The following is a 15,103-nucleotide window of genomic DNA, read 5'->3' on the forward strand; positions in this document are numbered from 1 at the left end:
TTAACATATGACTACATGGGCTGAAGTCACACCTCTGATTAGAGTGCAGACCTCACTCTGCAGACAGACTGCAAGCTCTGTCTTTTTGTTCTGTGTCTGTGCAGCCCCTAGTACAATGGAAGCCTGATCCATAACCAGAGCATTATTGCCATATCTCTAATAATGAATTACAGCAGAAGTGTAAGCAGATAGGTCACTTCCTGCACACACAGCTAGCAGACTCCTGAGGGCTATCAAGTTACCCATGTGCTTAAGGCTTTGGGGTGACTGGTGCCTCCTGAGTTGGGGGGGGGAAGACATTTGCTCCCCCCTCCCCCCAGCGGCCAGTTAGTAATGGGCGGTGGGTGGGAGGGGGAGTCCCCCCACGGCCAATCGCATAGACCTGGAAGTGCCAGCAGCACACCCAGAAGGACCAGGGGTGCACCTGGAAGTGCCAGCAGTGCTTCTCCTGGCACTCCCACTCCCTGGCCGGCACTCTCGGGGGGGCACCAGCTGTCCTGCCTGCACCCCCTGCCTGTTGCCTAAGCAGGAAACTCTGGCTGCCAGCATGTGTACCAGTGCTTTCAGGGGGTGCACATGCACACCTGTGCACCCCTATGCATTGCCACTGAGATGCACCATGGAAATCTTGACTGACTGCAGCAGGCCCCCCCAGCACCACTGCCACCCGCCCAGCCCAGGCCAGCCCAGCCCAGCCCAGCCCCCGGCCCCGGCCCTGGCCCTGGTTCTGATGCGGCACTCCCGGCCCGGCCCGGCCCGGCCCGGCCCCAGCCCTACCCTTATATGCCCCACCCCGCCACCCCTCCCCTGCCTCATTGGTGGAGGGGCCTTGCTTCTGGCTCACAGGGAAGCAAATGCAAAAGCCATGGATTTAAACTTGGTGCCATTTTTGTCTCCCTGCTGGGAGACAAAAACAGTGCTAAGGTTAAAACCACAGCTTTTGCTTCCCTGCTGATGAGGATTTCAGGGCCCCCTGATTGTTAGTGGCCCCTGGGCCCGGGTCCAGCTGGCCCATCCATTAATCCGCCTATGGGCTCAGCTCAGACGTTATTGCAGGACCAGGCCTGAACACTTAACTCCCAGTGCAGGTATGTAGACCATAAATGATTTGTTACACCAAGCTGCAAATGTAATGGGAAAGTCCTGCAACTACAGGCTTTATTTAAAAGATCTGAAAGAAAAGAAATAGGATTTTCACTGCACAGATTGCACTGGTTGTTATGAACATGTTATGTTAATAGATCTCATCTTTGCGCAGCCTTGCAAAGACTCTTACAGTGCCACCCACCTAAGGATCTCAAACAGCTTTACAGACCCTAATAATAGCAACCAGGCCAGGTGTTCTAGTCCCTTTTCTGGCAGAAGAAAACCAAGGCACAAAGATGTTAGTTAATGCATGTAGCTAAACTCACTTGGCAAAGCCATAGCAGAGCTGGGAATATGACCCTCATTGCCTGAGGTACGTTCGTTCGCTTTAAGCCTGGGATAAGCCTATGCTTAAAATCTTTGAAGTAGCTTTAACAATCCAAGCACATTGAATGCAGAATGTTAAAACCAATACTGCAAAAGTAAAGCTCAAGTGTTAGAGTAGCTCTTCTTGTGCCACGTTGGAAGGGGAGGAGCGCTTGAATTTGAAAGGAGTTAAGCAAGCAACCACTGATTCCAGTGGGACTTCTGGGTGCTTGGCCCTGACCAGAATCAGGTCAAGTGTGTGGCAATATTGTAACAGGGAGCTAGGGACTCCCATTATTTAAGGGAAAAGCAGCAGCAGGGATGTGCCCAAATGGGGGAAGAATACAGGGGAGTAGGCAGCCAGGGAACCCATATGTTATAAGTGCCTATTGCAGGGTTAGCTGCCCAGCAATAGTTTGGTAAGGCAGAGCCCTGCTTGGGCAGCTAGGGCACTGCTATAGTAGCCACAGTAGCAGCAGTAAGCTGCCCTGGAGGCTGAGGGGGGCACCTGTGGCTGGGCAGCAGATCACCTAACTGGAAGGGGAGGAGCCAGGGGATATAAACCTGGGCCCCTGAGGCACTGGGGCTGTGCAGGGAGAGAAGCACCTGCCAGCTCAGGCTGGTGAGGAGTGAGAACTGCAAGCATGCCTGGTACTCCCAGGGCTGAGACAGCCAGACAGTAGGGAGGTAGCTTGGCACTATAATGGCAGATAATGCAGAGGGGAGCCTATGAATCTGAAGTTGCTGCTTATGGGGTTTTTTTGGTTTGGTTTTGTTTTATACTGAAGGACTGGATGTGGCTGCAAGGGATGGAAAGGAAGCCACAGGAGTGCCTGAGGGACATGCTAGGTTTTGAGCCCTGCAAGAGGCAGGGTGCAAGGCACAGGCAGCTTGAGGCCGCCCTTGGCCTCAACCCCCACTTTGGGGTTAAGCTGTAGCTGCACCTGCAACACAGGTGTCTTGAGGCCATCGAGGGGATGAGACTGAAAGGCCAGGCCAGAAGCACTGGACCTTGGCTACCAGTCTACAGCCAGAGTAATCAATAGGCTAAGGCTAAGAAGGCCAAAGCCTATACAAGGGAGTAACTGGCAACCAAGTGACATCTGTGAGGCCTGGGTGTGTCTGTAGGGGTGGAAGGAGGCCATGAATAGCCATTAAGACAACTGGTGCCCTGAGGCATGGGCAGGGCCAAGAGGGCCCTGCTTAGTGCTTGAGTCCTGGGATTAGCTGGGCCCAGGAGGGACCTGCTGGCTGAAGGACAGATGAATGTTCACTTTGGGACCCTGGGGCCTTTTTACAATCAAATAATCTCATCTAGGCATAGCAGATGAGAGGAAGGGGAGGGTACCCTGAGGGGCCAGAAGGGGGCAGGAGCCGTGCAGCCACCAGGAGCTGTTGTGCCTACCCTGGGGCCTGGGCCTGTCACAGCTACCCACCTCTGTCACCATTGGCTGATGACTTAATTAGAGCCATGATTTTATCAAGGGAAACCAAAACCTCAGTGTAAAACTATGCATAGATCTGTATATGCAGATCTGGCACCTGTTGGTTGAGAGCCCTATTCAGACTGTCTGTGCCCGAGTGCCAGAAGCCAGTCACCATAGAGGCTGTACCTTTGTGAGAGTTGTTTTTGTCTCTTCCTCTGGTACAGAGTTAAAATACCCTTTAACAAAGCACAAAGTGGTCCAGTGAAAGGTGCTGGGGAAAGTATAATTGGTCAGAGCAGAAGGAGAAAGTGAGAGACTACTGAATGCTCATATACAATCATGGCACTGTCCTTAATATCCTCTTTGTTTCATTCACTCTTCCATAGGAGAGTTGCAAAGGCACTAGGGCAGGGGCACTGTGAGAGGATACCAGTGCACACTAGGTGCCCAATTCCCATTTGTGCCTTTGAAACCATCCCCCATAAGGTCTCCATTTCTCTTTCACTCTGTAGACTCTGAAGTCGATGGTAGTTCCAGAAGTTCTAGAGGCCGTTTGCAACATCTCCATATGACTATTCCCAGCCGAATGACAAAGATAACACAAGCCGCCACCAGTAGCACAACTACAAAAGAAACAATATGTTACTGGGTGAGAACATAACTAATTAGTGACTTCTCTTTATAGGGGTATTTGGGCAAAGAGTTAAACTGACAAAGAGCTCCACATAAACCCCAGTATTGTCCTAGTACCATTCCTTCACAATATCTACAGGGCAAGTTTCAGATCCAGCTGTCAGGCAGAGGAAGGTCTAGTTTGCACAAATTTTACTACTCTGAGACAGTCAGGAGGAGAAAAACCTTCTAGTTACACTACTGGAATAGGTAATGCCAGCAAAGTGATCTGAGCTCCCCCATCCTCCATGGGATGTGGAATGGAAGCTGAATCTGTGCAACTGGGAACTCTCCAGCCCTCCCAAGTCTTATTTGGCCTTCCCCACCCAGCAAAATCCAGGAGAGGGGAGTAGCTCCTGTAGAACACAAGGGTATACGCTATCCCACTTGCAAGGTAAAAACGCATGCAGGGTATTGAGGAGGTGATGACTTGGAGGGAGCTGAAATATGCTGCAATGTAAAATTAATTGGAATGATTTTAGTCTGTGTTTCAACCCCAAAGTAGAAGGCCCCAGAGTAATAACGCCACAGTTAGGTTGGTCCCTAACTTTGTTTCATGCACAGAGTTCTGTGCAATAATAAAGGGACTTCATTTGGACTGCAGAAACTTGGATCTTTATTTTAAGCGCACTGTGTATTCAGTGTTGTTGCTTACAGCCTGGAGGTGCCTGGTGTGCTTGGAGCTATTGCAAAATTCCCTAAGCACGTGGAGCTTCCTAGAAGCTTCCCAGTGTCATCCTCCACATCATCCCCACTACAACTCTTGTTCCAACTTGCAGGGAACCTGCTTTTCAAAGTAAGTCCCTATATGTTTTACAAAGGTCACCTGTAGCAGGAGGGTCCTTCTGCCTGCATGGAAAACACACTGAGGAAAGGACATGCAAGAGACTCAGGAGAGCTAAGTGGGCCGCTTTTTATAACATTAATTTAAACATTAAATGACTCACCTAGAAAAATGCTGTTGGTGTTTGGAGGTGAAGGGCTATAGTTCTTACACACGCTGCCAATCAGGGCTATAATGACCACTGGGTAAATGGTGAGGTTATAACGCACATACTTGTCCAGCAGGAAATTTTCAACATAAAACCTGGGAAGGAAAAAGAAGTGGCAACATATAAACACACCTTGTGGCCAGTTTTTTTCTTCTAGGTAACTTCCAAAAGGAGCAGTTGGGAACAGTTCTGAACAATCCCCAGTCTGGATTTGACTATCTCTGTTGCTGGTCAGATCTAGAGATGAACTTAATGTGGGGCTTGTCAAAAAGAAAAAGTGAAGTGGGGTCTTCTGAGGAAAGGCAAACAAAAACAAATCACAATTCACTGTTTCGTAGAATATTCGGGGGGGGGGGAATTACCTTTTTTTGCAGAAATTTCAAAACCTGAAATATTTTTGGCTAAGACCTAAAATAAGTCCATTCAGAAATGGAACTATGGGGCCTCCTGGGAGTTGCAGTGTGAATGCTTCACATTCCCATTCTCCTCTCTAGGCCTGGTTCCCTGGTCAGACTATAGACTGCACAGCAGCAACATTTCACAATGGAAATGTTTGGTTTTTCTGGCTTTCATTTTTTTTTGAGGAAAAGACAAAATCAAAACCATTTTGGTCTGAAGCAGATGCTTTTATGAAAATTCTTGTTTACACCAAGATTCAGTCTTTGTTGGAAAAGAATGTGAATAGGAGGTTGCCAGCTAACCCTGCTTTGTGCTGAATTACCCTGCTCCCTTTGTGTTCAGTTATCTAATGGCCTAATGAGGCCTCTGCTTAATCCAGAAAATACTGCAAACCCTTATGTCTCAGCCTGACCCTGAAACCACTTACTAGCAAGATCCAGATAGCAAGCATAGAAGCACAAAGGGTGTGAGCTTGAATCACTCTCTATTTATTTATCCTAGTTTAAGTCACTATGAACCCCAGTCACCAGCAGTAAAAGGAAAAATACTGCACTAGCTCAATGTGGACACAACATTTGCTATGTGGAAGAGGTCACAACAGTGCAGAATAGCTCCCCAAAATAGTCGGTGCTCACTAGAAATGAGGTATGACCGGGGGCTGGCTAAGAAACAAATGCTGCAGTTTGGTGTCTACTCCTAAGGGCTCAGGTGGGAGACAGGGCAGCCCCCTACATGCATGATATCTCAGCCACCTCCTCTCCTACAGGGCAGGTGTAGCCGCCTCCCCCCCCCCCCCCCCCCCCCCAAATCACTCTCACTTTGCTGGATCTGGCTCCTCACCTGCACAGGACCTGTCCCAACTGATCACACCAACCTACCTCACAAGGGTGTAACCTGGGGGTCTCAGAGAAGAAGTGCTATGTAAACAGGAAGTGTATTATCTTGGGTCCAAATTGCCACTGCCCCAGAACTATAGCCAGACAGTTGTGGGGACTTTTAGCTACTTTTACACTATCCCCAACCTTGAGGCAGGCTGGCCCTAGGCTGCTGGTAACCCGGTGGCCTGTTTCCTGGGATGACTAAGGGGTATGGGGTGAGAAAAGCCACATACATGCTAGCTTTTGCCATGACTCCTAACACAGGGCCTTGCCAGGGGTAGGTTACATGCTGCTCTGATGCCTCCATGCTGGGAGAACCCTCTCCGGGGATGGAGTCTGTTAATTCATTGTAAAAGGCAGCATCTGATGGACTGTCTAAGAGGTCTTACAAAGTGGGGAGGAGGAGCACCTACCATGCCACCTACCATATGAGTAGTTTAATGGCAAGGATGCACAGAGAGATGGTAGTTGCAGTCTTATTGGACACGTTTCCCTCATAGACCAGCACGACAGTAAAATTCAGCAGGGTAGCTATGGTAGTCCACGTCGCATACAGTGCAATCCCATTTTGGACCTACCACAGGGTACAATGAGACACTGACTGAGGGTAAGAAGCCAACACTCTGTATTCCTCCAACACAGATCCTACCAGCCCTTCATGCCCCAAGGGAGGTTAAAATGGCTCTGCTACAACATATGAGGGTAAGAGCAGGATGAAAGAAGCCTGCTCCTAGCTTCACAGGAGCTGTATTTCCAGTTCTATGTTTCACACAGGTCCCATCAGCACTTCACAGAGAGGGGTCTATGGGGAAAAGGGAGGGCAATGGATCTAAAACTATGCAGAGCTCTCCACCACCCTTGGAAGTCCCCCATAATGCTACCCAGCCAGACTGAGAAGGCTCCAATCCCAGTGGTCAGTACAGATCCCCACCCCACCGCACCCACCCCTATCCAGTTTGTTTCCTTCACATTTGTTGCATAGAGCATGATTTGGGCTATACACAGTAGGACTGTTACTACCTCTTCCTGGATTGTGAATTCTGATGCCTGACTCTGTCAGGGCTGGAGACACAGGTTGAGAAGGAAGTATATATGTGGCAAGCAGTTCCAGGGGCGTAGTTTAAAACTGCAGTCTGGAGAGATTCCTCATGTCACAGATTCCCTGGAAATCCTCCCTGATCCTCAGACTGTGGCTTCGGAAATGATCCACTTTCCAATGCCTGTCCCTAATCCAGCTGCACAGAAGGGAATCAAGCACTCAGGGAGAATGCTGTGGGCTAGGAGGGGAGCCAGTGCAGGGCAGGATGAGGAGGGTGTAGAGTTTCTTGGTCAGAAGCAAGGTAGAGAGGAAGGGATTGGGTGACAGCCCTGGAGCTCCTTTTGCTGAACCTTTCAGAATAATTCAGCCTGAGGTAGGCACCTGGCATGAAAAATTCAGCTTGAACAAGTAATGTTTGACAGGGGTGGAGGGTGAGCTGGGGAAGAGAAGGCATATTTTCCACTTCTTTTCCTCTGTGCAGTTTACCCGGCACAAACAGCTGGTGTTTTCAGCATTTGAAATAAATAATTTCCCTTCAGAATAAGATACCAAGTGAAAGGCAGAAGGAAGGAGGTGCTCAAGCAACGCACGTTTTTCTCGATTGCATTTGCCATTTTTTTATAAGTAGTCTAGTGGACTACGAACCAGTTTTTGGCAACCTGGACTATCAATCTCAATGTGAAGCATCATTCTGCAGCAACTCAAAACATGAGAAGGACCTGCTCCTCTTCTGTCTCACTCCCCTTGTGTCAGCAGAAGGGGAACTACGAGAGGCCTCTGTATGCATGCTACTGAGGGGAGTTAGCACTGAAGGAAGGATTTCAACTCTCACACTCCAGAGGTCATATATTGGGACTCTGGCACCTTTGGTAGAACAATGAATAAGTAACAGCTCTCAAATGTCACATACCAGAATGCGGATGAGCCACAGATCTACTTTGTGACACTTTAGGAACCAAGCAGCATGAATACTCAAGGATCGGTGTGAAATGAAAAGACAAAGGTAACTGGCCAAAGTAAGGGCTGCCAGGAAAACCAAGGCTGGGATGAGGTACCTAGAGGAAAACACATGGGACAGTGTCTTAGCTTAACTGTATATTGGCTCAACTGATGTCCTAGCTCATGGCCTTTCTCTTGTAATCAGAACAAACTAGGGATGAATCAACCCTTAACACAGTTTTGGCTTAACCTAGAGCTAGTCCACTTATGCTACATCTCACAGAGGAATTTTAGGAGCTGCATTTCTCTGACTGCCAGCGAAGTATTCCCCTTCCTGTATTTCTGCTGCACTATGCCCTTGAAAATGACTACGGTCACAAGAGTAATCCAAAGGCCACAAGAGCGACCAGACTTATGACAAGTGATTCAAAATGACAGCTTCAATTTTCCCACTTGCATTCAACATATGCAAGACCGGCAGGTTGGTAAAGATCTTAGTCATAGCTCATGGCCCAGAAGCAAATGTTACACAAGGCCAACACTATATAAAGGTTGCCTAGCCTTGCCCCAGGCAATTTTAAATTGAGTGACTACCTTTTGTTCTCTGGGATTACACAAATGTGTAATAAGCAGCGAGTCAGATCTAGTGCAAAGATTAGAGGAGCTCTGTTGCAAAGGTCACTTACTCTCGGTCCCACAGGAAGAGCCATCCAACAATAAGGATGTTGTTCAGTATCCACACCAGATAAAAGGATATCGGCAGTAAATCTGGCTTCATATAGACCCATCCAAGTTCATTCCTGTCGATGAAAAGTGGGCTTTTTCAGAAAGCAGCATGGACTGTGTCAGATCCACCAGGGAAAAAGAAGCAAGCATTGCAGGTCTGATTTTCCTCTCCCTTAGAGTGACTCACATAGAGTTTGTGTTTTGCCTGCTTGAATACAATTGCACTAGTGTCAGGGAGAGGTGAACCAGGCTCAGTGGCTTTACAATCACCGTAATACACCATGGTAGACCATTGCATGCTATTATCAGAAGCTATACCCCCATATATGCAAAATATCAGCATTGATGGTTAACCCTAATGTCCTCACACTCTGTAGCACCAATGCCTACTGTATCCTCCCTCTCTGACTGTGACGTAAATTGGGATCAGTAATAGGCATACTTTTTCTTATCTGTCTGCTAGCTAGGCTGGAGAATACCATACCATTTTATGTTTGAAGACTGCTCCCAGTAACAATTCTTGCTACCAACCAGTTGGTAGATTTGGAGGTAGAAGGCTTAATTCTCATTTACACTATGGACTCTTTATACTGCTCTGGAGCTGTAAAGGGGCTGCCATCTTGATGAGAATCAGGAGGCTGAGTTTTCTGTTCAGATTTTTCTACACGCTTGAGCTAATCTATTTAGCTGATATACTGTGGGTGCATCTACATGGGTATTAATGCCCCGTATTTATGATGCATTAAGTTTAGTACCTGCAATTTACAATGCTCTGTAAATTGGTGTTACTGCACATTAGTGCAGTTGAACAGGTTTTTGGGGATGCTAGATTTATTCTACTACACATTAGTGCATTAGCATGGGTTTTGCCCACTGCACTAACGCGGAGTAAAATTAGTCTTCAGCACATTAAGCATCTCATGTAGATGCATCCAATATGCCCAGTCAAAACACTGCTCAAGGAACTGGCTAGGGAAGGGGTGGGCAAAATATGGCTCATGGGCCAGATCCAGCCCACCAAGGGATTTTATCCGCCCTGCAGCAGGTCCTGTGGCCCCACTGGCCCAGGCACAGTTGTGTGTGGCTGTGGTGTGTGCAGCCAGCCCCACTGCTCCCAGGTGCACAGTGGGGTTGGGGCAGTGTGGCAGCCAGACTCTGCTTCCCAGCAGCCCCGGTGGCTCCTTCCAGCTGCCACTGCTTGTGTCACCATCACCATTGGAGCCAGCTCCACTGCCTGGGCAGCCCGGCTCATCCATCCCACACCCACCACCAGGGGTGCCAAACGGAGTGGGCAGGCAGGGTCTCCATGGAGACTGGCCTTGGACCTGCATGGGCAGGGCATGCTCAGCTGCATAGATGGGATGGGGCTGTGGGCAGGTGGGGAGGAGCATCCAGAAGTGGGATGGGGGTGAGACTAGAGGTGGGTGGGGCTAGATCTAGGGGTGGTGAGGGGTTGGGGCCCCGGACAGCGCCACAATCCACTGCCCGCAAGTCTCTGTGATGGGCACCGGTTTTGCAGACGGGTGTGAAGGGAGTGGATTGCGGCTCCACTCTGGGCCCTGGCCCCACACTGTCACCATGCCTAGATCCTGGCCCCAGCCCCACCCATCCATCCTGCTCCCACATACTGCTCTCCACCTGCCCGTGGTTGCACCCCATCCACTTAGCTGAGTGTGCCCTGCCTGTGGGGGTCCCAGGCTGATCTCCATGGAGATCCCAGAGCCAGAGCTGGGATCACTGCGTGGTGACAGCACACAGCCAGGCCCCAGGACACTTGGGGAGTTTTGGTGAGCTTTGGTGAGTGGGCTGGTCAGACCCGGCCTGCAACAGCTCACCAAAACTCCTTAAGTGGCCCTCCAGCCCAAATAATTGCCCACCCCGGGGCTAGGGTATGCGGTAAACTAAGATTCAGGAATCTTGTGATTCTTATCCCTTGAGTTCAGTGGAGATGACACCATGGCCTTTTCCACCACATTCTACATCAGGGTAACTCTCGATTTCCTGATGGGCACCTCTATGAGATCAGAGCCAGACCCCATGGATTTTGGTAAGGCGAGAACACAAAGTGTTATTCCCTAGTACTCCAGGTAAGTACTTTTGGGTAGCGGTGCTCATCTGTGCATGCAGCTAGTGGGTCAATCAGTAGTACTTACATAACTGGGTACCACATAGATGCTTAGGGGCAAGGGATTATCCTGTATGAACTACACTCTCTTCCTTTCTACGCCACCAATAGGCTCACTGCTTCCATAATGTCATCATGAAGGAAGTCAACTCTTCTGCTGAGATATATTTTCAAGCAACTCTATTTTTTCCTTTCCCTGGGTTTCCTAGTCTTTCTTCCATTAACATTTTGTCTAAACAACAAACACTTTGGGGCAAGTCTTGTCTGGATCTTATGCCTTGTGCAGTGCTCAGTCTGTACAGGTAATAAATAATCAAATAGTAGACACAATGCATGAGACTTGACCTTCCATTCTGACTAGACACCTCAAAGATGGGTGCCCCAACTCAGCAATGGTGGAGCACGAGGAAGACTCCCATAGTCAGATTTTATGGAGAAAAATACCTTCTGCAGATTCCTGAGAGTGCATAAATCAGCCAAGCAAACTGCCAGAGGAAGATAACATTCCAAATGAGGAAGGTCCCACCAGCCGGTGTGAAGCCCGTGTTGTACTTGTTTGAGATGTTTCCGACGCTATTGTGGAATATACCTGTTGCACGGAAAGTTATTGCAGGAAAACATGTTACAGCACAGAAGAGACTACTAATCACCACACCCTGCAATTCTCCCTGGATCTTACTGCATCAACATAAATCCATGAGACCTCACAGGACATGCTTGGAGAAATGATGTCTGGGCTCTAATGGGCTTGTTTTTTACAAAATAATTAATGAATTATCGTAAGTTATGAAGAACAGGTGTGAAATGCCATGATAAGAAGGAATTTACAATTACACAAAACCAGAAAAGCCAGTTGTGCTTGAAACCTATATCTGGAAGCTAGGAGTGAAGTTCAGGAGAGCTGGCTGTACTTTAAAGAAGCCTTGCTGAGAGTGCAGGAACAAACCGTTCCAATGTTCAGGAAGACTAGCATATATGGAAGAAGACCAGCTTTAAGAAAGGGAAAAAGGAGGATCCAGGGAACTACAGACCAGTCAGCCTGACCTCAGTTCCTGGAAAAATCATGGAGCAGATCCTCAAAGAATCCATTTCTGAGCACTTGGAGAAGACAAAGGTGATTAGGAACAGTCAGCATGGATCCACCAGGGGCAAGTCATGCCTGACCAACCTGACTGCATTTTATGATAAGGTCACTGGCTCTGTGGATGTGGGGACACCAGTGGATGTGGTGTGCCTTGATTTTAGCAATGCTTTTGATATGGTCTCCCACAACATTGTCACAGGTAACCTAAGGAAGTATGAGCTTAATGAATGGACTGTAAGGTGGATAGAAAACTGGCTGGAGCATCAGACTCAGAGTAGTAATCAATGGCTCAATGTCTAGTTGGCAGCCAGTATCAAGTGGAGTGCCCCAGGGTTTGGTCCTGGGGCTGGTTTTGTTCAGTGTCTTCATCAATGACTTGGATGATGGCATAGAGTGCACCATCAGCAAGTTTGCTGATGACACCAAGCTCAGGGAGTAGTAGATACACTGAAGGGTACAGCTAGGATTCAGAATGACCTAGACAAATTGGAGGATTGGGCCAAAAGAAATCTCATGAGGTTCAACAAGGGCAAGTACAAAGTCCTGCACTTAAGACAAAATAATCCCATGCACCAGTACAGGCTGGGGGCTGACTGGCTGGGTAGCAGCTCTGCAGAAAAGGACCTGGGACTTAGAGTGGACAATAAGCTGAATATGAGCCAGCACTGTACCCTTGTTGCCAAGAAGTCTAACAGCATATGGGGCTGCGTTGATAGGTGTGTTGCCAGTAGGTCAAGGGAAGTGATTATTCCCCTCTGGTCAGCACTGGTGAGGCCACATCTGGAGTACTGTGTTCAGTTTTGGGCCCCCCCACTACAGAAAAAATGTGGACAAATTGAGGGGAGGCCAGTGGAGGGCAACAAAAATGGTGAGGGGGCTGGGGCACATGAGGACAGGCTGAGGGAACTTGACTTCTTTGGTCTAAAGAGAAGACTGAGAGGGGATTTAATAGGAGCCTTCAAGTACCTGAAGGAGGGTTCAAAAGAGGATGGAGCTGGACTGTTCTCAGTGGTGGCAGATAACAGAACAAGGAGCAAAGTCTCAAGTTGCAGGAAGGGAAGTTTAGGTTAGATATTAGGAAAAAAATTCTCACTATGTGGGTAATAAAACATTGGAACAGGCTACCCAGAGAGGTGGTGGAATCTCCATCCTTGAAGGTTTTCAAGACCTGGCTAGACAAAGCTTTGGCTGGGATGATCTAGTTGGCAAGGGTCCTGCTTTGAGCAGGGGGTTGGACCAGATGATCTCCTGAGGTCCCCTCCAACCCTCATTTTCTATGATTCTAAGCAATATCCATACTTGACAAACTCTCCCTCATCTGGAGTTGAAAGCTGGTGGCACTGCTCTGAAAAACCACAGAAAGCAGATGTCTTTTCCTGCTGCCAAGGCCCTGGGTGCTATACAGCTGCTATGTGGAAACTCAGTGGGCACATCTACATGTTCATTAATGTTCTTTAGATACTGTATATTTAGTTTAGTACTTGCTTAATAAAGTACTAACTAAATGTGCAGTAGGTAGAGTTACTGCACAGTAGTGCCGGCTTATAGTTATATTGTGACGCTGACTGTGCATTAGCCTAACAACACTGTGCAGCAAGCTATTAGCATGGTTTTTAACCAGCACACTACTGTGCAGTGTTATTAGGCTAAAGCGAAGTAAGAGTCTCATGTAGATGTGCCCAGTAAGTACAGAGGATGCAAAAGTGTCTGTTACATGTGTCATGCCCTAATCCAAAGCCCACCAGAGTTAAAAGAAACGTGCCCCCTAGCTCTGTGGGACTTTGGCTGAGGCTCATATAGGCCAGGCTGAATTGCAGCCAATGCCCCATGAGGGTTTCCCCTCTGGAGGGTTCATGGCCCAGGGGGATGAGGAGGCAATGGGGCCATTGCATAAGTCCCTTACACACAGGACAGTAAAGCTGGCTGGGTGGGAGGTATAAGCCAAAGTGTGTAAAGGAGCAGGGTAGAAGCTGGCATACTGATTTGGTGCTGATGGGAGTTCCAAAAGGCTTTTGCCAGGATGTCCTCTGATACTTTCTGAAGAAGGGCAGCTCCCACAATTTCTTAGGGTATGGATACATGTACAGTTGGAGCCTTTTCAACAAGGGAACATTTCACAGGGACAGCAGGAACAATACAAATGTAGCAAAACTGCTCCAACTTTAATACTGGATGAAGTAGAACCCCTGCCACTCAGTACCTCATTTACAAACCCCCTGAACTGGAACACAAGGAGTAGTGGGTCACTGGAATAAAAGCCACAGGGCAGAAATAGCAACTACTGCTTGCATTACCTTTGAAGAGTCCTGTACCGGCTCCAACATTAAATACCACCATGATTATGTAGATGGCAAAGCTCAGAAACATTATAAAGATCTTCAGTTTGTTGTGTGTAAACATCTTGCAGGCTGAAAAGGAAAATGAGAATGAGAGACGGAGGCAAAATAGATTTCAATCCCCTGCATGTTTGTATAACTCGGGCCACCACCATGGCCTTTTGTCTCCAGGGGAGTCAGAGGCTCCATCAGATCAATGTGTCAAAGGGAGATGTGGCCCTCAGAGAATGTCTACAGAGCAAAATGAGGTTATAACTGTAACACATACTAGAGCAGTGATTCCCAAACTCTGACAGATTGCGCACCACCAATTTAAAACAATACAACCTTAAGTACCACCAGCAAATTTTCCAGTTCAGCCTTAAGTACCACCAACAAATTTTTGTGATATAAAATAATTATAATAAATCTGTTAACGTGTACCACTGACAGGTAGTCTGTGTATCACTGGTGGTACAGGTACCAGAGATTGGGAACCGCTGTACTACAGTATCTGTGCTCGCTTACTTGAGATAGCATTAGTGAGTATAGGCATGAAAATGCAGTGGCCTGGGTTTAGTATATGCTAGCAACCAGAACAAGTTCCCAAAGCCTTAGAAGGGTTGGTATTCTGGTAACCACATGCAAACACAATGCTGTGTGTTCACTGGTTTTGCTATTCATAGATTCATAGATTGTAGAGTCAGAAGGGACCACAATGGATCATCATGTCCGACCCCCTGCCCCTGGCAGGAAAGAGGACCAAGGTGAGGTGACCCCAGCCAGGTGACTATCTAGCCTCCTCTTGAAGACCTCCAAGCTAGGTGATAGCACCACCTCTCTTGGAAGCCCATTCCAGATCCTGGCCACCCTTACAGTGAAAAATTTCTTCCTAATATCTAACCTAAATCCACTCTCAGATAGTTTACACCCGTTATTCCTAGTCACTCCCTGGGGCAATTTAGTAAACACCACTTCCCCTATTCCCCGTTGACCTCCCCTAATAAATTTATAGGTGGCCACAAGATCTCCCCTCAGCCGTCTCTTGTGAAGGC

General features: G+C 48.0%; 1 protein-coding gene across 2 annotated transcripts in view; it reads right to left on the reverse strand.

Moving 5' to 3' along the window:
* Positions 1-1,130: 1,130 nt before the first annotated feature.
* The window catches only part of LOC102565820 (uncharacterized), a 65,117-nt gene continuing 51,144 nt past the window's right edge, over positions 1,131-15,103 (reverse strand). For both annotated transcript variants that reach the window (XM_059719818.1, XM_006264911.4), the window contains 7 exons: positions 14,028-14,141; positions 11,094-11,238; positions 8,485-8,598; positions 7,770-7,914; positions 6,246-6,394; positions 4,499-4,638; positions 1,131-3,502 (listed from right to left, as the gene is read on the reverse strand). In XM_059719818.1, coding sequence (XP_059575801.1) covers positions 3,381-3,502; positions 4,499-4,638; positions 6,246-6,394; positions 7,770-7,914; positions 8,485-8,598; positions 11,094-11,238; positions 14,028-14,133 — 921 coding nt within the window. In that variant the 5' untranslated portion in view covers positions 14,134-14,141 and the 3' untranslated portion in view covers positions 1,131-3,380. The remainder of the gene's footprint in view (positions 3,503-4,498; positions 4,639-6,245; positions 6,395-7,769; positions 7,915-8,484; positions 8,599-11,093; positions 11,239-14,027; positions 14,142-15,103) is intronic.

The sequence above is a fragment of the Alligator mississippiensis genome, chromosome 1 (genome assembly GCF_030867095.1).
Source record: "Alligator mississippiensis isolate rAllMis1 chromosome 1, rAllMis1, whole genome shotgun sequence".
NCBI lineage: Eukaryota > Metazoa > Chordata > Crocodylia > Alligatoridae > Alligator > Alligator mississippiensis.